General features: G+C 45.1%; 1 protein-coding gene across 1 annotated transcript; it reads right to left on the reverse strand.

The window, feature by feature from the left end:
• Positions 1 to 10690: 10690 nt before the first annotated feature.
• LOC136471898 (BTB/POZ and MATH domain-containing protein 1-like) lies at positions 10691 to 11883 on the reverse strand. The gene has a single exon (XM_066469649.1). It carries the CDS (start codon positions 11781 to 11783, stop codon positions 10716 to 10718), a length of 1068 nt encoding a protein of 355 aa, XP_066325746.1. The 5' UTR covers positions 11784 to 11883; the 3' UTR covers positions 10691 to 10715.
• Positions 11884 to 21695: the final 9812 nt, after the last annotated feature.

Here is a 21695-nt window from a genome sequence, read left to right on the forward strand (position 1 = left end):
GAAGACCTATGACAAGCAGGGATGTGACTCCTCCACTTCACACTACCGACTGGTGGGGATCCTCCTTGCCTACTACACTGACTAGAATGTATCTATGGAGTATGTTTGCAATGAGTATACGCACCCTCTAGAGGACACTTATTGGAAGTCTAGGGCATGCATCTACATTAAGGATGAAGAGAACGGTGCATACCAGCTAGACACGAACTATTCCCATTGGGGTCGTCGTGCCACCATGGAGGATAGCATAGAAGACGCAACCTTTGAAGCATGCTCGGGTCTCTATGGCCACCGCTTTGATGATATGAAGGGGGATCAATATCGTTTCGGCCCTTGCCAACACTCTGGATTGGAATGGGCAATGATGGACCCTGAAGGCATGGATCCAACCACTCAAGTGATGGTAGATTTTGCCTATGATTTAGTGAAGAATAATCGGCGGTTGGAGGGTCAGTTGAAGGCACAAGGGAAGTCTCTCAAGAGGCGCCAACGAGTGATAGATGACCACAGGGTGTGCCTCAACTTGCCAAGGATTTATGAGAAGATTCCCCATAAACCTCGTCAATAGGTGTTGGAGTCCCTTTATGTAATAAAACACTAGTAGCACGGGTTGAGTTGAGTCAAGTTGAGTCTAGTAGTGTTGTGTGAACTTTGGTGTGTCTAGTTGATTTATTATTATGTTTATGTGTGAGTTGGATTTTTGTAATGAGTGCTGGGACCTTGCGGGCATGTCCACAAGTTCCATAGTTAAGAATATTAAGTTTATGGAATGAATAGTTGGGTTAGTTTATTCTGTTCTCTTAGTTTTGTTTTTCGGAACAGTCTGCCTTTATCACGATGCCTATTTAAATATGCTAGACCAAATGTTATCAAATTTTTATGGGAATAACTAGACTTAAGTATCTTTCAAATACCACTGGAATCACCTTTTATTTGATCTAGTTCAAGAGATATAGCTGTTTAAGTTGAAGTTTTTGCGCCTAGTTTCGGTTGTGTCCTATTTTTATTAACATAACGATAGAATCTTGGCATGTGATCTAAATAAAAGTTGTAGATAATTTCTTAAGATTTCCAGCCATATAAAGAATGCCTCTTTTGGATATCTAAAACTCAAGATATGATTGTTTTACCGAACTGCTGATGTTGTAACTCGCCCAGAAAGTTTTTAGATTGCATTCTTTATCTCTATAAGTGCCTTTAGCTTGGAAATCTCAAAGTTTGAATGTTTGTGTTGGATGACAGATGGCTAGAAGAGGAAGAGGCAGGGGTCATGGAGGTATTCCCCCAAATCCACCACCAGCACCGCCACCTATGATTGAGCAGCTTTTGGTGGTGCAGACATAGCTTATGCAAGCTCTGGTGCAGAATCAGCAGAATCATTCAATTGGTGGGGCACCGCGTGACAAGCATGGTGAATTCTTGAAGGGCCATCCCCCGATGTTTTCTCATGCCACTAATCCACTAGAAGCAGATGACTGGCTTCGTGCGATGGAAAAGCAACTGAATATAGCGCAGTGCGATGATCAACAGAAGGTGTTGTACGTGTCGGAACAACTTCAGGGAGAAGCTCAGGACTGGTGGGAGGCTTTTGAGTATGGGCGTCCCAATAATGCTCCTGCTATCACTTGGCAGGAATTTAGAGAGAATTTCATATCCTACTATATACCTGAAGGATTGATAGAGCTAAAGCAGGAGGGATTCAGAGCTTTGAAGCAGGGATCTATGTCTGTAGCTGAGTATTATGACAAATTCACTCAGTTGTCATGTTATGCTCCGAATGAGGTGGCTGATGATGCTAATAAGCAGCATCGCTTTCTTAAGGGTCTGTATGATGGGCTCCAACTCCAGCTTATGACCAATACATACCTCAACTTCTAGACGCTCATGAATCGCGCTATTGTGATTGACAATAAGCGCAAGAAGATGGAAGCCAAGAAGAGGAGGTTTTAGGGATAGACCTCTGAAAGCAACACTCGTTCACGCACCAACCCTCAGCAAGGCTTTCAGCAAAGGTACCAGGGACCACCAAATCAGTGGAACTATGGTCAGTACCCTTCGTGTAATTAGTTCCAGCAGCATCGGCAGAATCAGCAGCAGGGCAGCCAGTAGACACAATGCCAGGGAACACCCAATAACACTCCAATGAAGACCAGTGCCCCTAGTACTCCCAACAAGTGTTTCCGCTATGGTAAAGAGGGGCACATGTCTTATAAATGTCCTGAGAAGTCGAACCAGCAAACGCCCCAGAGGTAGAATGTAACACCCTCGATGTTACACTTTAAATTATTTACTAAAACATGTCATGAGCATCATGTTTATGTGTTAGTGGCTTAGTGCATGTGATAAAGTGTGTAGATCAATTTCTTGTAACCTAAAATAACTAATAATAATGTTAAACAAATGTTTATTCAATAGCTCATGTATATCAAGTAGGGTTTAAAACTAATTTTTATTGAACAAAAATGCTATAGAACATATATGTGGCCTTTAAATAAAGATTGGAATATGAACTTTGTAGATGATAATGAAATACTTGCTGTAGAAAAATAACATTGCTAGCCAACATTTCTAATAGCTTAGAAATGCAATTTGGAATCAAGTTCAGCTCAAAAGACTTAGAATATTTTCAAGTATGTTGACAGTTAGACAATGCCATGTTTGGCAATTTATTTTGCGAAATCAAGTTAAGAAAAGGTGTCATGTGTTAGCTCGGTTTGGTAGCCTTATATGTCATCTTAAGCATGATGAAGGTGGTTTAGGTCCAGAAGCAACCATTTAGTTTTTATAAGTGCTTTAAAATTCATGCACGATATGGTCTCGGGCTGGTTGGCCGCATAGGCGCGGTCACCATGTTCGGGCGCTCGGCGTCACCATGCTGGCTGTCCCACGAGCACACGCGCTGCCACGCATGGCCGGCCACAGCTGCTCTAGCCTTGGTATGGCCTGGCCATCGCTGGCTCCTGGCGTGCGAAGCCGCCGCTGCTGCCGTCGACCTCGCCGCACTATCGACCCACCCCACGCCGTCACGCAGCCGCTACCAGTGCCATTGCCTCACCATCATGTCTGTGCCTCTCTCTGCATCTCTGCGCCGCTGCCAGCCCAGTGCGATGTCACCTTGTCATTGATCGCACTACGGCGCGCAGGCCACGCCGGCCGCGAACGCTTGCGTCTGTCTACTAGCACCTAGATGTGGGTCTCCATGGTCGCGCCAACCACATCCAGCCAAGGCGCGCACAAGCCAAGCCACCGGCCATACCCCACCACTCTCTCTCTGTTTCTCATCTCTTTGTCGCCGTTGAGCCACGCCCACGTGTGAGCCAGAGAGCGGTCACCTCTACTCAATTTCGCCCATCTGGACCTTCGCCCTCCTATCTTCTCACCGCCCAACCCCACACAGACATGATGATGCCCTGGCCAAGCGCCAATTTGGCTCCTTTCCATGGGCGTGCCATTAAGGTTGCGTCCGGTCGTGGATGAGGGCAGCCCTTCTACCGTCCCTCCCGAGTCAATTCACTTGCACCACTAGCTTCGCCTTACCTCCTTATCCACCTTGCGCACGTCAGTGGAACCACTACCGCCTCCCCGTCATTGTAGACGTGACTGTGCCGCTGCGATGCGTCGCCGCATGGCTTGGCCGCATGTGGATAGCCCTCCTCCGTCATCCTCTGCCCCAACCATCATCTCGGCCTGGTCCATGGTAGCCTCCTGATGCTCACGCGCTAACCAATTAGGCATGTAGCTACCCCAACTCACCAAAATAGTGTCGCTACCATCGTGGATGGCCACACGCTGCTGCAGCCTTCCCTAGCCAGTCATGTCACCCCGCACCACCGCTTAGCGTAGCCGCTCGGGTCGGAGATGGTGACCGGCCCGTTAGGTGGTATGTCGCAAGTACCTGGTGGTCGGCACAACCGTGCTGTGTCACCGGCTGTCGCACCGCCGTGCGTTGGGTTGCCAGGGGTGTGCGCGGGATAATTTGTTTTTCGTTTGCATAAGGAATTAGAAATAGTTTTCTAATTTAATTTCTGAGCTGATCTTTGTCAATTAATATAAAATCATGTAGGTGTCCAAAAATTATAAAACAAATTTTGTTAGGCTCCTAAAATTGTGCTCTATCTGATAGTGTATTTAGTTCACACACACACACACACACACACACACACATATATATATATATATATATATATATATATATATATATGTTGATACCTGGAGCTATTAAATCATTTGAGAGTGCTCAATATTATTAGGTTAAATATTGTAGGAATTTTTGTGGTAAATTGGTGATAGCTTTAGTCCTAAAATTTTTATAGTAGCTTCATTGTATTATTATGTTCTCACTATAATTTTTGTAGCCTTAGAATAGACTAAGCATTAGGGTAGTTAAATGCTCTTTGTTTTAATATACATTAAATCACTAGTAGCAATAAAGATATATCCTTAATTTGCCAAGCTAAGGGTTTGTTAGTTCAATCCAACACCTTGCTTGATGAAGATGATAGTTAGCTTAGTACCTTAGTCATTAGAGCTAGCTTAGTAGCTTAGTATGCATATTCTTATTTTAAGAATTGTTGTTGCCTAAATGCTAAATGTTGCATCATCATCGCATGCATGTAGAGACCGAGTTGGTGGAGATAGTGACCACAGACGATCACGAGTTTGAGGAGATCGTCGAGGAGTACAAGGAGGAGATTCTTGTGCAGGAGGAGGTCCTAGAGCCACCGATGACTGACTCAGCTAACACCGCGCCAGCCCAAGGCAAGCCCCGGTGCATAACCCTTATTTTTTATAATCACTGAATATATATATGTGATGTGCATTTACGTTACAGGAATTTTATAAAAACCACATGTATATATATATATATCTGTCCTATGAATCTTACTAGTGCAGGTTCGAGTAGATGCTATGCTTAGGTTTTCGATAGCGTGAGTAATCTACAGTTACTCATAATAAGTGATTATTATATTTACTCTCATGATAAAATGATGAAAGGAAAAATGGAGACAGGGCAGGGATATGGTATGGGTATTAGGGGGTGACGAGTTGTGTCCCATGGCCATGGGGCTTAGCTTGGTTACACTATTTTCCCTGTCCATGTCGATTGAGGACCATCCGTTGCTGTGGATGGTAGTCAGGTCACAGACTTACTATCCTTAGCACATACTTGCTTATGGGAGTGAGAAGGCTCGTTACGCTCTTGTCATGGGTTCTGGCTCTTTCCAAACCGACTGATTGGAGGTGGGGAAAGGTGGAGGTCTAAGCACCATATTGAGATCGGGTCTCAAGTGTCGGGGCTTGGAGTCCAAGTTTGGACGGGGACCTAGACCCCTTGACAGAAGTGGGATGGGTTGGTCTTGTTTATGCCTAGGGTACAAACAGGGCGTGTGTTTTGGGGTATCCAGCTAGGATACATTGGTTCGTGAATCGCCATTTCCGTGAGACGGTACGACTTGGCTATGGTCTAGCACCGTAGTAAGAACTAGAAGATGAAAGATGGTAAAATGGTTCTGATTGCTCAACCCTTGCTTAAAAGTAGAACAAGTGCTTACCTAGAATGGTTAGCTAATGAAGTAATCATGACTGCTAATAAAACTTGATCTTAAGGATGTACTTCTAGTAATGCTTTTTGCAAACAAAAAGAAAATAGCAAACCCATATTGCCTATCATACTTCTTGGAGTCGGGAAACTATTCTCACTAGTTGGGTAAGTTTTGTGAGTACATTGTGTACTCAGGATTTATTTTACCCCTATTGTAGATGCAGCTTGAGGAGTGGCTCCTCTATGGAGGATTCTTCTGGTGGGCACAGATGGATCCTTGTATCGTTTTTGCTAGATGTTTATTTTATTCCGCTGTTTTATTATCGCACTTTGAACTATGGTATTATAATAAATAATTTCCAAGAACTCTTGTTGTATGAAATGGACTAAGTATTGTAAACTCGTACTCATTATCGGATTCTAGAGGTAAAACATGGATTGGTTCGAGTTCTCTCGTGGTGTGTGCTCGACGGAACTGTCTAGTGTAGCTAATTTTTGAGGTGCTTAGTGTCTAGTGGAAGATGAGTACCTCTGAAAGTGTGTTATTTTGAGCGGTTCTGTCACACTTAATAGCAACCAGAAGCCACCGCATTATGGGAAGGTGAACCATGTGTCTGCCAAAATAGCGCTGGAGGCACCAGAAGACATGCTCGGTACGTTCAACGTGAACTCTACTCCTACCACTGTTCTTTTTTATTCTGGAGCTTCATATTCTTTCATATCACAAGCATTTGTTAGAACGCATAGCATACCCTTATGTGCCATGAAGGATTCTATACTAGTCAACTCACTAGGAGGAAGTATGCAAGCTTCTTATCATTGTCTCCCTGCTAGTTTATCCTTAAGTGGGGTAGAATTTAAAGTGGGACCCATTGTGTTGAGAACATCTAGCATTGATGTGATTCTAGGTATGGATTGGATGAAGGAACACCGGGCAGTGATTAAGTGTCAGGAGAAAGTTGTTGTTGTGACCACACCTAAAGGGGATAGAATCAATGTTGATGTGGTGGTGCAAGCACAACCGACAGCCACAGTGAACCATCTTGATGATAGCACCAACAAGGAGGACCGTGTCGTGGATGAGTTTCTAGATGTGTTCCCCGATGACTTGCTAGGTATGCCACCTGACCGTGACATTGAGTTTATTATTGAATTATTACCTAGAACTACACCTATAGCTAAGCGTTCATATAGAATGGGGGTTAATGAACTAGAGGAACTTAAGAAACAAATAAAGGAGTTGCAGGAGAAAGGTTTCATTCATCCTAGTTCTTCACCTTGGGGAGCACCGGTTATATTTATTGACAAAAAGGATGGTCCCCAGAGGATGTGTGTTGATTATCAATCACTCAATGTGGTCACTATCAAGAACAAGTACCTGTTGCCTAGGATTGATAATTTATTTGATCAGTTGAGAGGTGTTTGTGTGTTCTCTAAGATTGATCTTTGTTCTGGCTATCATCAATTGAAGATTTGTGCAACTGACATACCCAAGACAGCTTTTACTACACGGTATGGCTTGTATGAATACACCATTATGTCCTTTGGTTTGACCAATGCACCTACATACTTTATGTACTTGATGAATAAGGTGTTCATGGAGTTTCTGGATAAGTTCGTGGTGGTATTCATTGATGATATACTGGTATTCAAGTGTTCGGACCGGATGTTCTAAGAGATGCAGAGAAGCTAGTACATATGATTAGAGACAACTTGAGAATGGCATAGTCTCGACAGAAGAGTTATGCTAACACTCGAAGAAGAGAATTAGTTTTTGAAGTAGGAGATTATGTTTACCTAAAAGTGTCAACAATGAGAAGTGTGAAAGGTTCAATATGAAAGGAAAGTTAGCACCAAGGTATATCGGACCTTTCAAGATTCTAGAGAGACGTGGTGGAGTGGCTTATCAGTTGGAACTGTCTGAGAGTTTGTCATGTGTGCATGATGTGTTCCATGTGTCCCAATTAAAGAAGTGTTTGTGTGTACCGGAGGAGCAGATACCATTAGAGGAGCTTACAATTAAGGAAGATCTCATCTATGAGGAGTTTCTGGTAAAGATTTTGGAAATGGTAGAAAGGGTTACAAGAAGCAGGATTATAAAGATGTGTAAGGTCTAGTGGAATCGATGTACAGAGGATGAGGCTACATGGGAAAGAGAAGAGGATCTGAGGAAAACTTACCCACAACTTTTTGAGTAAGCATCGTTTGAATCTCGAGGACGAGATTCATTTTAAGAGGGTAGAATTGTAACACCCTTAAATTTGCATCATTTTAAAATAGGATAATTTGATTTATTTATGTATTTATGTGTGCATACAAACTTAGAGAAATAATAACTTTTGTTAAATTAAAATCAACTATAAGGTCTAGCTACATGTTTGTGCATACATGTTGCTGCATATTTATTTTTGTGATGATTGGGTTTGATCAAAACTGCAAAAGGATTTAAATTTAGCTGAATTTGGTTTTAAAAAAGTGTTTAAGAAAAAAAGGATTTTTTTCCTCACTCTACCTCCTTTCTCGGCTTTTGGCCCGAGCAGCCCAGCTACCCAGAGGCGAGGCCCAACTCTCTCCCCTTCTCCTTCTCGGCCTGTTGGCCCAGCCGGCCGCCTTCCTTTCCCCATAGGCCCGAGCTCCTGCTCTTGGGCCGACCCAGCGAAGTAGTGTGGGCACCGCTTCCCTCTCTCCCTTTGGCTTACAGCCCGTCCCCACGCCGAGGCCCCTCATAAATAGAGGCCCCTACGACCGTTGCCTCCCTATCCAACCCAAGCGTCAGCCGCCGCCTCCAATTGAGCCCGCAAGAGTTGCCACAACCCTAAGCGCCGCGCCGAGCTAGGCCTTCGTCGTTTCGCCACATCGCTACCTCCATAAGCTTCTCACCGAGCTTTGTGTCGTGCTTGTGAAGCCGCTGGACCTCTTTTCCCTCTTTTTCTCGCTCTAGGTTGTTCGCTAATCTTCGTCGAACTCTGCAAAACTTCGCCGTCCGCCGTCCTGAGCCACGTGTCGCCTCCATCCGCTCCTTGCCGCTGTGATTTGCCGTGGTGAGTTTGTCGTCTTCCCCTCTTTCTTTTTGTGCTTTTCCCAAGTCAAACCGAGGTCTCTAGGGTTGGTTTCAAGATCGCCAGTGAGCTCCTTCGCCGTCGGCAATGGCAACCGCCATGCCGGTCATGGTTCCAGTCAGTTGTTCTCTCCTTCCCGATCTAATCAGATCCATCCAAATCTAATCCAATGGCTGTCATTCGCCCGTACCCCTTCGCATGTTACTTTTGCTAAAGAGCCCCTCAGGTTCTCAATAATCCAGCCCGCCGTCCTTGGCTCTGTTTTAAATCTGATTTAGATTTATTTTATTGCAAAAATCATATTCATCTATTTACAGTTTTACCACTAGTTTTATTTAAGCTATAACTTCTTCATTTTAACTCTGTTTTGATCCATTCAAGTTGTGTTAGATTCGTAATTGCGTAATCTACATGTTCATACCACTGTTAAATATGTTTTCAACTTTTGAAAATCAAGATTAGTTTTAATCTATTATTTCATTAAAGGAAATCTTGTTTAATTCATAACTTCTTTGTTATAGCTCTGATTTTTTTGATCTTCGCGTCTGTGTGTTCATAGTGAGACGTAGATTCATTTTACAAACTTTTTATCATGATTCTATATTGTTGGTGTATTGTTCTAATCGATAGTATTTGTTTGCTATGCATGATTGCTTCTAGATGCTTGTATGTTGCTGTGTTGATCGAGTATAGATGGTGAGCAATTCATGGGTGATCAAGAGTACTACTTTGACGAGCAGGATCAGCAGAAACACTTTGATCAAGGCAGGTATAGCATGGGACTATCCTTGTTTCCTATTAACCGTAATACATTTAATTCATATATGCATGTGTCCCCTTGATAAGGATTTTCTAGAATTGTACTCATACCTTGTCACCTATGGGATACGTATTGGGTAGCTATTGCTAGTGCTCTACAAAACCATGATCTTCTAACTTGACTAATGTTATATGCAACAAACATAAAATATGACTTTTTAGCAACTTGATAAAAGGGGTTGGAGTATTTAACTACTTTCTAAATGCTTCAGATTGCTTTTCTTAAGGACTTATCTGTAAGTTATCACCCGGGACTTACAGTGCAACTGTGAGGGCCACATGACTCTGGCTTTAGCTCAGTACAAGGACCTTTTCTAACTTGTTATAGGTTACCGAAAGGCGCAAATGGGGTGTGTTTTGGGTTGGGTGTAGTGCAGCCTCTGTCCTTGTGTGTATAGCCTGCGCAGAATGTGCCATCGGGAAGGGGAGCCCTACATTTGCAGGGCACAGAAACCTAGCGGCCCTAACTTGTTAGATGAACCTTTGAAAGGCTTTATAGTGTACCCTCCCTGCTCACTTTGGTAGTGTTTTGGGAACTTGCAAACCCCGAACAAGTGGAAAACACGACTCACAGTGAAAGTGTACAACCTGTGCAGAGTGTAAAACTGGTATATCAGCCATGCTCACGGTCACGAGCGGCCTTTGAACCCTTATGGAATAGATGATCACTATTAATTATTTGTTTATGCTATTCATTAATCATGTTTACACTGATCATGTGTTTACTATATGAATATGACAACTTGATGCTATTCATATACTAAAATTGTGACAACTAAAAGCTAAATACTGTTAAACCTGTGTCAAGCCTTTTGAGCCTTATGAATCCCATTTTACACTTGTTGAATATGACATGTACTTACGCTTATTTATTTTCAGTATTTGAACAAAAATCCCGGATGGGTAACAGATTGCTATGGTAACGATGACTTTCCTAAGGATTATAGTCTTGTGGTCAACTAGTTGACGTCCCTGTGCTATGGAGCTTCCGCGAGAGAATTATCTTTATATTTCCGCTATATTTATGTGAAGACTATGTGTGATAATATTCGTGATGTAATAAACATTTGTGATGGTACTTTTCATAATTTGTCGACTTATGTGTGTGGTTGATCTCTGGACGCACATAAGTTCAAAATGATTATATGGACATTAGTGAGCAACATTACCGTGGATCCATACATTTCAAAATAACATACCCTCCCACTGTAATCTTTCCTGGGACAAACTCAGAAATCTTTAATATAAAATCTAACAGTTCAGGTTGATATTTATTTACCAAACTAATTCAGAAGTTACCTTGCAAGAACAATGCAAACTAAATCTTGCTTGTGAGGCATTGCTGCTTTCTCACATATCTCTGTAATGAGGGCAGGGCATGACTTTTTGAGGTCCTCGAAACCTTGGCTTGTTGCCACATCATCCATTCTATTAGAAGAGTTGATAAATTGAATGCAAGCATCTTTGAGCTTGTAGCAGCGACACTGATCAGCTGCAGCTAGAGTAGCAGCCACGTCCTGAACAGCAAGCCTGTTGCAAAGGATGCTCTCACACATCAACTTCATCCTTACCAATCCATACCTATTTGCAGCCACAAGCAAATGTCTCACGATTTCATCATTCTCATTGCCATCAAGATCACCCATAGAGGGCAAAGAATCAGTGTAGATGAAGCGAAGCAATGCATTGAAAACAGGAGGCTCCATATCTTCAACTATTATGCTCCGCTTTCTCTTGTCCCTCGTAAGCTCAGCATTGAAGACAGGCGACCTCATCTTTAGCACAATTTTGTGGGCTCTGAAAAGCTCGTTTTTAACCTTGAAGGTCACATCCATCCCCTCCCCAGACTCCAGCAGTTTGCCAAGATTATCCTGCAGATCTGACGGTGGCAGATCAATGTCGTCCCACTTGATAACGGTGAGATCGCACTCGATCTCGAGACACTCGTCCTTGAGGTATCCCAACGTTTCCAGGTCGTCCTTCTTCATGAACTTTTTTCTACCCCAGGTTGTGATTGTAGCGTTGTGAACCGCCTGACATGTGAATACGGATGTTGAGATCCCAGTTGTCTGGTTTACAAGCCTGAACTCGAGAAGACTCCTAGCCTCAGTGTTTTTACTCATGAGCTCGAGGAAGATGGAGACGTAGTCCTTGTCGTCCTCGGAGTTTCCATCTGGGTAGTAATGGATGCACCAATTGTGGCCTCCGGCGGAGAAGGGGGCAGAGCGGATGCACCTTCCGACGCCGAAGTTCTTGTGGAGCCCGTTGCCGACGATCTTGAACGAGTGCGTGACCCGCGCCATCTCCGCTGCGACGCACATCGATGCTGTCCTCGTGCCTGGCATCTTGAGTGCCGTAGACATGGAGGCGTTCACGCTTGCGGCGCGGAGGAACCGATCGTTGCGGGGAGGTGAGGAGGCGGCGGCGATGGCGAGGGGAGTTGAGGCGGCGGCGAGGATTTTATCAGCAAGCAAGGAAGCTAGGTTCCCCAAACCTCGGTGACGGATGGAAGGAAGCTATTCCCTTTTCTTTCGCCTAGACAGTTTGAGCCCAGCAGCGGCATCAGAGGTGACTGCCAGGCCTCGCGTCAGCTCTCGGCCCAGAAAGCCCAATTCTATTCTCTTGGGCGTTCTCCAACGTAGATGAAGAAATCGCCAGTGACGTAATAAACTCCAAAAGAACGTCAAAACGTAGAGCTGTGCATGCTGTGAGAGATTTTATTTAAAAGATGTGCCAGACTAGTTAACGTTCTCTCTAGCACGGTACCACGTCTCTCTCGTCCAATAGAATTTTATTTTGAGTAGCAATTTGGTCTCTGTTGGTGACATCATCATGGAAGCGAGTGGATCAACTAAGGGCGTGATTGGCTCGTCTCTGGGAGCCAGGCTCCCGAGAGACAGGCTGAGCGCATACAACACTATCATGACATTTGGTCTCTGTTGCTTGTATGCTTGTCCGAGTTAAGGTGGTGTTTGGTTGCCCATATAAGGATATATTACATAAGATAAATTATTATTGCTTGAGCTAAATAAACATTATCATGACATTTATTATGTGCAACTATTTTTATTGCTCTTAGTTTATCATATTGTTCCTAAAAATTATTTAAAATACATTAATATCAGTTAATATATACTAATCATGCATTAACAATGTTGGTATATGAGTAATTGCTCGTTGAGCCTGGCCTTGGAGAGAAACACTCAAAATCTTCATATGTTGGGAGCCAGGCTGAGGAGGGTGTTGTCGATGTTTCACCACCGATAGCCTGCCACGGGGGTACCCGGGGCAGTATGTTCGGGCTTCGGCGTATGCCGAACTCGATGGTTTACGCAAGAGACAGCCGATTTATCCTGGTTCAGGCCCTCGATCGTAGATTGAGTAATAACCTTACGTCCAGTCGGCCTTAGCCTTTGCGTTGGATTGATTGTCAAGTGTCTTGTTGTACAATTGTCCTTCTCTCAGGAGCCCTGCCCTCCTTTATATAGTCAGGAGGCCAGAGTCCTAGTCGGTTTACAATGAGATTTCCTAATAGGATTACCTAATAGTTCTACTACTACGATTATATGGGAAGAATCCTAGTTGGATTAGATCTTCTTTCTCCCTTGTGGGGTATCCTATGGGTCCCGCATCGACAAGCCCCCGAGCACTTCATGGTTGAGCTCTGAAAATCTCGCTCTGCTCCTTCTAGTCTTGTTGAGTAGGAACAAAATGTCATCCGAGTGTTTTCTGGAGTGAAACCTTGTAGCGCTTCTTGGGATTTTTGGGTGGTGAGTGCTTTTTGAAGAAAAAGTGCATCCATCTTGTTGTAGCCCCGAGCCTCTTGCTATTTGGAACAAGGAGCTGGAGGATCTTATCTTGAAGTTGCTCTGATTGTTCGTTGAAATTTTATCAAAAAGAACTCGAACATGGCTTGTTCCGGGTTCTTTTTGCCGTAATGTCTTGAAGTGGTCTGCGTTGAGGAAGCCTATTGGTGACGTGCGCTTTTTCGAAGAAAAAGCGCACTCACTGAGTGTAGCCCCCGAGCCTCTTGCTATTTGGAACAAAAAGTTGGAGGGTCTTGATCCTTTATGTTGTTTGAAAATTTGTGTTCTGAAGTAGTCCCCGAGACTTGGATTATGTCATCATCCGAGTAGTTTTGCGGTAAGCAGCCTCCGAGCTTATGTCAAAAAATTGCACCCACTGAGTGTAGCCCTCGAGCCTCTTGCTTTTGTTTGCAAAAGTTGGAGGGTCTCCTACGGCCCCGTGCTTTCTCCGAGTTCTTCTCTTTAGAAAAGAAGTCGGATGAAGAGTCTTGATGTGTCGTCGTTGTAGTCTTGAGTTTCTTGTATTCTTGGTCCTTTGTCTTTGGTTCCGAGCCTCCGGGAGTAGTTGAAAATGAAGGCCGAGCTCCCTAGCTCAGTGTTGTTTAAGCTATGATGCTGGCCGAGCCCCCGAGCGTATATCCGTGTTGTTTTGTTCAGGAAGAACTCGGATGCGTGGTTTTGGCGTATTCTTTGATAGTCTTGCTGTTGTCAGATGTAGTTGTATGGTGGTGGTTAAGTGTAAATGCCTTTTGTTCACGGGTTGTACTGTGCTGGTATATTCTTCCGAATATGCCCGTCTTCGAGTACTGCTTCCTCTCGCCTGAGTCGTCCATTATTGTGTCCTGTCTTTTTACTGTGTCCTTTGTTAGGCCTATTTCGTTGGTACTCCTAGTCCATGTGCACCGATCCTTTGGTCTATAAATACTGTCCCTGAGTGCTTGTTTTCATTCATTGGATATTCTGTTGAAACCTTGGTGGTCATGAACATGGTAGTTTGTGAAGTAGAGCAGCCTCCGGGCATGTTTTGTAGTTTCTGTGTGTCTTGTCGTAGCTGGAGGAAGTCTTGTGATAGGGATTAGAGGTAGGCTGATCCCGCGACAGCATTGTGCCAGGATGTATGTGGTGGTAGTTGGAGGAAGTCTTGTGATGTGGGCTTCGTTCCTTCATCCGGCAGTTCTGGGTTGATCCTCGTCGCCTGTCTTGAGACCGTCCGGTGCAGATCAACACCATATCCAGCATCACATCGGTCTTGGGTAGACAGATGCCTGCTGGTCTTCTATGCTCCATGTTGCCCTGCCGTGCTGTCGATTTCCGCCTTGGATGCACTACGTCCATCCTTTCAAGAAAACAGTGTAACTGATGGCGGTTTGTCCTTCCGAGTAGCAATTTGGGACACGTAGTCGTTCCAGAGCCTAGTCGTGTCCGTGTTTCTCTTTGCTACTTTGCTTTTCGTGGTGCTGAGTTCGTTGGGTCTTGTAAGATTTGTAATCTTCTATTTTTGAAGTCGCTTGTAATGTAACGAATCTTGTCTTCTGAGTTGTCTTTGACTTTTCTATTGTGATCCCTGTCGTTCATGAGACTACCGAGTTCTTTCTTACATAACCGGGTTCTTTTGTTCCTCGTGAGGTAGCCCTTTCTTTCTTCTTTCTTTCTTCTTTCTTTCTTCTTGGTTTGACGGGTTGTTCTTGTATCAATCTGATAATCCTGCCGTGGCGTTGGACGGATAAGTCTGAAATCTGCCCGTTGGTTTTTACCGTTGTGAGGATTCATGCCCTCCGTCGTTTTAGCTGCGTCGGTAAATGGACCGTTGCGTTCCCACACTGTGGTTTAACGGGCCTTGTGGGCCGTTTGTATCACTGAGAAATCTATTTAAAGACCTTTTATCTTCCTTTCCCTTGTCGCCCAGCTCTTGCCTTTAAACCCTAGTTCTCAGAAATCCATCGCCGTCATTGTCGCCATCACCCGAGCACCATCATTCTAGCTTCATCTTCCTTAGCGCCTTTTTTGCTTCCGCTAGTTCATGGGAAAGAAGAAAACCGCAAGCAAGTCTCAGGCGACCTTCGTGGACGAGGAGTCATCCCTGTCTTTGATTGAAAACCAGGAGTTCGTGGCCATGAGGGCAGCTCAGAAGGTTTGGCCGGCTCCAACAACAAGCGAAGACTAGCTGCGCGAGCTCGTTAGTGATGGCTTGATCCAAAGCAAAGTCATCGTTGAATGGAGAGTTCCGGGCGAGCATCGGGTTCCGGCTCCGGGTCCTGGTGAGATTGTCCTTTTTGTTTCCTTTGTCTGCGCTGGACTTTGTCTTCCTGCTTCCGCCTTCCTTCATCAGTTTCTTGGTTATTTCGGGGTTAGTCTGAACCATCTAACCCCCAATGCCGTTCTCCATCTTTCTGTTTTTGTTCACCTTTGTGAAGCCTTCCTTGGGATCCCTCCTTCTCTATCTCTTTTTCGCTTTTTCTTTCGTCTGAAACCTCAACCCCGCCGTGAAGAAACCAGTGCCCTCGGCGGTTGCGGGATTCAGTTTCACCAGGGTCTCAAAATTAAGTTTTTTGATTATGACCTGGTTGATTCTGTCAAAGATTGGCGTGCCGAGTGGTTTTACGCTGCCAATTTGATCCCTTCTCTTGTTGTTCACTCCGGATCTGGTCCTGTGGTGAATGACCGATGGGACAAGAAGCTTGAGTCACCTGCTGAGATTCAAGCGATCCAGCCACTCCTTGATAGAATTAGCATGCTGAAACAGCAGGGATTGACCGGCTTTGGTATTGTTTCAAGCTTTCTTCGTCGCCGGGTTCAGCCCTTGAAAGAGCGGGAACATCTCGGCTTTGAGTATTCTGGGGCCGAGGATCCTTCACGCATGGTCCCAGCTCTTGAGCTGACCGGTGACTCGATGAGGAGGTACTCGAGCGCCTCCAGAAGATGCTGAAAGGAGTAAGCGTCATTCCTCCTGCCGTCTCTGAGTTCTCGGCCATCAACCCGCCCCCAGCTATGAGTTGTCTATCTTTTTTATTTGAGTTCTTTATGTACTCTTGCTGCATCCGTTCTTGCTTAGCTTTTCCTTGTCTCGGTGTTTTATCTTTTTTCGCAGGAGCTTGGGCGGAATTTTGTCGATCCGATCCCCCTTGATGTTCTTCCTGCCGTGGCGGAGACTAGGGATCGTCTAGCTGGTACTTCTACAATTAGTAAGTCTCAAACCTTTATAGCCCTTCCTGGGGTTTCTTTCAGATTTGTTGATGTATATGAAGAGTATGTTCCTCGTCTAGTCCCTCGCGGTCCTCGTAGTGTCCCGAAGAGGGGGCGAATGGACGGGTCTTCATCTGGCTTGCCTGTCTCCAAGAAGCCTCGCAAACCAAGTACTCCCTCAGGTACTCCAGTTGTTGCTAGCATGCTCTTAGGTGAGCACATTTAATACTCTTTGTTCTTTTATTTTCATGTTTCTCTCTTGAACCGAGTACTCTTCATCTCCTTTTCAGCGGGTGCTCTGGTTTCGTTGGCTGAGGAAGAAGAGGATGATGAAGTCCCCCTCATCATGCGGTGGTGAGTTGTTTTTCATATTCTTGTTGCATTGAATTTCTCCTCTTTGTTTTGAATTTTAGTCTTGGACTTTTTGAAGTAATCGGAGGTCGGGTGTGAGTTCTTCCGAGGCTCCCGCGCTGACTTCTTCTGAAGCTCCGGTGTCGAGTTCTTTGGTTGCCTCTATCCCGAGCTGTACCGCTCCTTCGGTGCGGAGTTCTTCTACGGCTCCAGCCCCAGCTTCTTCTACGGCTCCAGCCCCGGCTTCTTCCACGGCTTCAGCCCCGGCTTCTTCCGCGGCTCCGTTGTCTGCTGTCCCGCTCCCGTCGCCGGGTGGCGGGGACGTCTTCGCCGTCGTGGTTCCCCCTGCGAGGCCTTCTCTTGGCTTCACGAAGAAAAAAGTAGTCGGGTGAGTAGATTCTAGCTTTATCTTTTTGGCTTTTATCTTCCTTCTTCTGGTTCTTATTGGTGCTTCCTTTTATCACTTTTCAGTGTTTTGTCTTCTCTAATTTCTTCATCGACTTCTTCTCTGCCTCTCGCCGTGCCAACGAGTTCCGAGCCTCGAGACTCACAACATTGTGTTGATGAAGTCGCCGCGGGGGCTTCAGAGCTACCTGGCAGAGTTGCGGACTTGGTCGCTCCGGAGGTAACTGTGGCCGTCGCGCTGGGTTCTTCTGAGGGTTTGGCTCTGGCTTCCCTGGAGGTTGCTTTGGTCATTCCTCCTTCACCCCAGCCGGCCTCTCCTTCCCCTTCTCTTGTCTCTGGCGGCCCCTCCTTTTCCGGTGACGTGGTGCAACAGTTCGATGCCACTCATCGGTTATCGGAGCTGACCGTAGCCTGGGGGAGCTTGTCGACCCTCGTGACTTCTTTTGGTGAAAAGCTCCAGGTAGGTTTTACTGCCGCTCCTCTTTTGCATGCTTGTTTTTTCTTCTATCCTTACGCTTTGTTTCTCTTTGCTTCTTTTTGCTCAGTCTTTTTCTCGTGATCATTCTGGCTTCTTTTTCTCATCTGAAAATGAGAGGAAGTTGTCTTCGGAGGTGGACGCTCTGAAAGCCAATCTTGACCTCCTCCGGGCTGAGTTGGAGACGGAGCGTCAAATGCACCAAAAGGAGGAGAAAGCCCTTCACGCCCGGGTAGTGGAGACGGAGAAACAGAGAGATGCTGCGGTGGAGTCTGCGAAGAATGAATGCAAAGGTGCCGTGGGTTCTGCCTGTTTCTTCTTGTATTTTGACTTCTTTTTCCGCTGACTTGTTCTTGGGTGTTCTGTCTAGCTCTCCGAGTTGAGAAGCAGAAGCTCTCGGAGAGTATTGATGAAATGAGGGCCCTTGTCCGTTCTAGTCATAATAGAGCTGAGGAGGTAATTACTCATGCTGAGGAAGAACTCGCCCTTGCTAGGCTGATTAGGCGTGGAGCTGACAAAGATCTTGTGCAGGCCCAAAAAACTATTGAAGGCTTGTCCGGGAAGCTAGCGATGGCTACTGAGAATTGGAATGCTTTGTGGAAATCTTTTCGTTCAGTAGCCGATGTCCTCTGGACTCCAGCGGATGACCGGCAATCTTGGGCGCAGTTCATTCCCCGGATTTCGACTCGTTTCCAAGAGTTCGCGAAGAGGTGTGCCCAAGTATGTACCAAGAATGTGCTGGCCTAGGTCCGGGTCCTTGCTCCAGAGGTGCCTCTCTCCAAGATAGCAGAAGAAGCTGAAAGCCAAGAATATCTTGACGCCGTTGAAAGGATGGAGCCTGAGGTTGAAGATCTAGCCAGTAGGGTTGTAGATAGTCTAAATATTGATATTTCCCTTTCTGATGACAACGCCTGACTCAATTGAGCGTCCTCTTGTAATATTACACTTCTTTTTAAATGAAGATTCTTTATTTTTGTCGATGTATTCTTTGCCTGGGTGCGGTTGAAGTTACTTGACTTGCTGAGTACCTTGTCTTGTTCCCGTCTCTGCTCCGTAAAACAACTCTGTGCGTTATTCTGACGAGGCCCCTCGATTTGTCGAGTACTTTTCTTTTCTTCCTCCTTTGTGATCCGTCGAGTGCTTTGTCCATGCTATGACTTGTTAGATGTAGATCTTTGCGTTAACAACCTTTTGCTTGCGCTATGTAAAACGACTTGGTATAGAATGTTGCCTCAACAAACTTCGGCATCCGAGTGCTTTCTTGAGTGGCGCTTGTGCTTTTCTGAGGAAAAAGTATTCCTATCTGGATGTAGCCCCCGAGCCTCTTGCTTTTCGGAACGAAGTGCTGGAGGGTCTTTTGAAGTTAAAATTTCGGTCGACTCAGCCAATTTGCTTTTTGTTAGCTTTTAGCTACCCTCATCGGCGAGTTCAAGTGTTTTTTCAGCTATTTTGCTCTTGGCCGGGATGCTCAGGCATGTTTTCAGCCATTTTGCTTTTTGTTTTGGGTGTTAGCTTTTAGCTACCCTCATCGGCGGGCTCAAGCGTCTTTTCAGCTATTTTGCTCTCAGCCGGGATGCTCAGGCATGTTTTCAGCCATTTTGCTTTTTGTTTCGGGTGTTAGCTTTTAGCTACCCTCATCGGCGGGCTCAAGCGTTTTTTCAGCTATTTTGCTCTTGGCCGGAATGCTCAGGCATGTTTTCAGCCATTTTGCTTTTTGTTTCGGGTGTTAGCTTTTAGCTACCCTCATCGACGGGCTCAAGCGTTTTTTTCAGCTATTTTGCTCTCGGCCGGAATGCTCAGGCATGTTTTCAGCCATTTTGCTTTTTATTTCGGGTGTTAGCTTTTAGCTACCCTCATCGGCGGGCTCAAGCGTTTTTTCAGCTATTTTGCTCTCGGTCGGAATGCTCAGGCATGTTTTCAGCCATTTTGCTTTTTGTTTCAGGTGTTAGCTTTTAGCTACCCTCATCGGCGGGCTCAAGCGTTTTTTTAGCTATTTTGCTCTCGGCCGGAATGCTTAGGCATGTTTTCAGCCATTTTGCTTTTTGTTTCATGAAAACAACTCGTTGGAAGTCATGACAAGACATGCTGTGGATGAATATCATCTTTATTGATCATGAGTATAAACTAATACATATGTTGTTGAAGAGTATTGTCTTTCGTTGATTGTGAACGTAGGTCCCTTGTGGCTTGCATATCTATTTTTTCTTGAGTTGTTTTTACGCGTAGAATCTTCTTAGCTGGCTGATGTGCCATGTATTGCTGACTTCTTTTCCATCTTCGGTTATTAACTTGTATGTGCCTGGTCCGGTGACTTTTGTGACAATGAACGGGCCTTCCCAATGACTGAGTAGCTTATGTCGTCCATCAGTCTTGTGTATCCTTCTTAGCACTAAGTCTCCAACTTGTAGTGATCGAGGTTGGGTACTCTTGTTGTAGTGCCGTCTTAAACCTTGTAGGTATCTGGCTGATTGGAGGGTAGCGTTTATTCTGACTTCTTCTGAGCTGTCGAGTTCTAATCTTCTTGTGTGTTCTGCTTCTCCTTCATCATATTGTTCTATTTTTGGGGATGTCCAGATCAAGTCGGCGGGTAGTACGGCCTCTGACCCGTAAACTAGGAAGAAGGGTGAGTGGCCTGTTGCTCTGCTTATTTGAGTTCGTAGCCCCCATACTACTTTCGGTAATTCTTCAATCCATTTGGACCCATAGTCCACTAGTTCTTCGTATAACCTTGGTTTTAATCCGGCTAGTATGAGTCCATTAGCCCTTTCTACATGTCCGTTGGCTTCTGGATGTGCAACAGACGCATAGTCTATACTGAAACCACAGTCTTGTGCCCAGCTCTTGAATTCTGTAGCTGTGAAGGTGGAGCCTAGATCTGTGATGATTCGATTGGGCATGCCAAAGTGGTGCATAATGTCTTGGATGAACTCGACTGCTTTGGTTGCGCTGTATTTCGCGAGTGGTTTGTATTCAATCCACTTGGTGAACTTATCGATTGCTACAAAGATGTACTCGAAGCCGCCTTTTGCTTTTTTCAGGGGTCCTACTTGATCTAGCCCCCAGCAGGAAAAAGGCCAAGCGGGTGGGATGCAGATAAGATTGTGAGCTGGTACATGGGCTTGTCTTGCAAACATTTGGCAACCTTTGCATTTTCTGACAAGCTCTTCTGCGTCTTTCAAAGCGGTTGGCCAGTAGAATCCGGTGCGAAATGCTTTGACAACCAGTGTCCTTGAAGCGGCATGATTTCCACAGCAACCTGAGTGTATTTCGTCTAGGATCTCTTTACCTTCTTCAAATGAGACACATTTTAGGAGTACTCCTGATGATGCTGCTCTTCTGTAAAGTTTATCTCCTACTAGAACGTAGTTTTTGCTTCTGCGAACAACTTGGGTGGCTTCTGCCTTATCTGCTGGTAATTTGTTTTCTTTGATATAGTCGATGAAAACTTGGGTCCATGAAGTGTTGATTATCAAGACCTGAACGCCTTTAGCCTGAATTTCATGTGTTGTTTCACCGGGTTGTTTGATAGAGGGAACTGATAGCTCTTCTATGAATACGCCGGGTGGAACCTTTGCTCTGTCTGATCCGAGCTTGGCAAGGACATCTGCTGCAATGTTGGAATCGCGTAGGATGTGTAAAATTTCTAATCCTTGGAAGTGTTTTTCAAGTTTCCATATTTCAGCACAATAAGCACCCATGTTTTCTTTGGTGCAGTCCCAATCTTTGTTGACTTGGTTGATGACCACTGCTGAATCGCCGTATACGAGTAATCTTTTTATTCCGAGGGTAATCACGACTCGTAGCCCGTGGATGAGGGCTTCATATTCTGCTTCGTTATTTGTAGCTTGCCATAATATCTGAAGGACGTACTTGAGTTGTTTTCCTTCTGGAGAAATGAGGAGAACGCCTGCGCCGGCCCCGCCTAGCTTGAGTGATCCGTCAAAGTACATCTTCTAGTGGTCGAGGATTGTATCTGATAAGGGCTGTTGAATCTCTATCCATTCGGCCATGAAATCAGCGAGGGCTTGAGATTTGATTGCATTTCGTGGGGTGAA

Source organism: Miscanthus floridulus, chromosome 8 (genome assembly GCF_019320115.1).
Source record: "Miscanthus floridulus cultivar M001 chromosome 8, ASM1932011v1, whole genome shotgun sequence".
Lineage (NCBI taxonomy): Eukaryota > Viridiplantae > Streptophyta > Magnoliopsida > Poales > Poaceae > Miscanthus > Miscanthus floridulus.

Excerpts from the sequence above, each read along its gene's own strand:
- LOC136471898 (XM_066469649.1), bottom strand. The coding sequence starts at position 11,783 with ATGTCTACGGCACTCAAGATGCCAGGCACGAGGACAGCATCGATGTGC.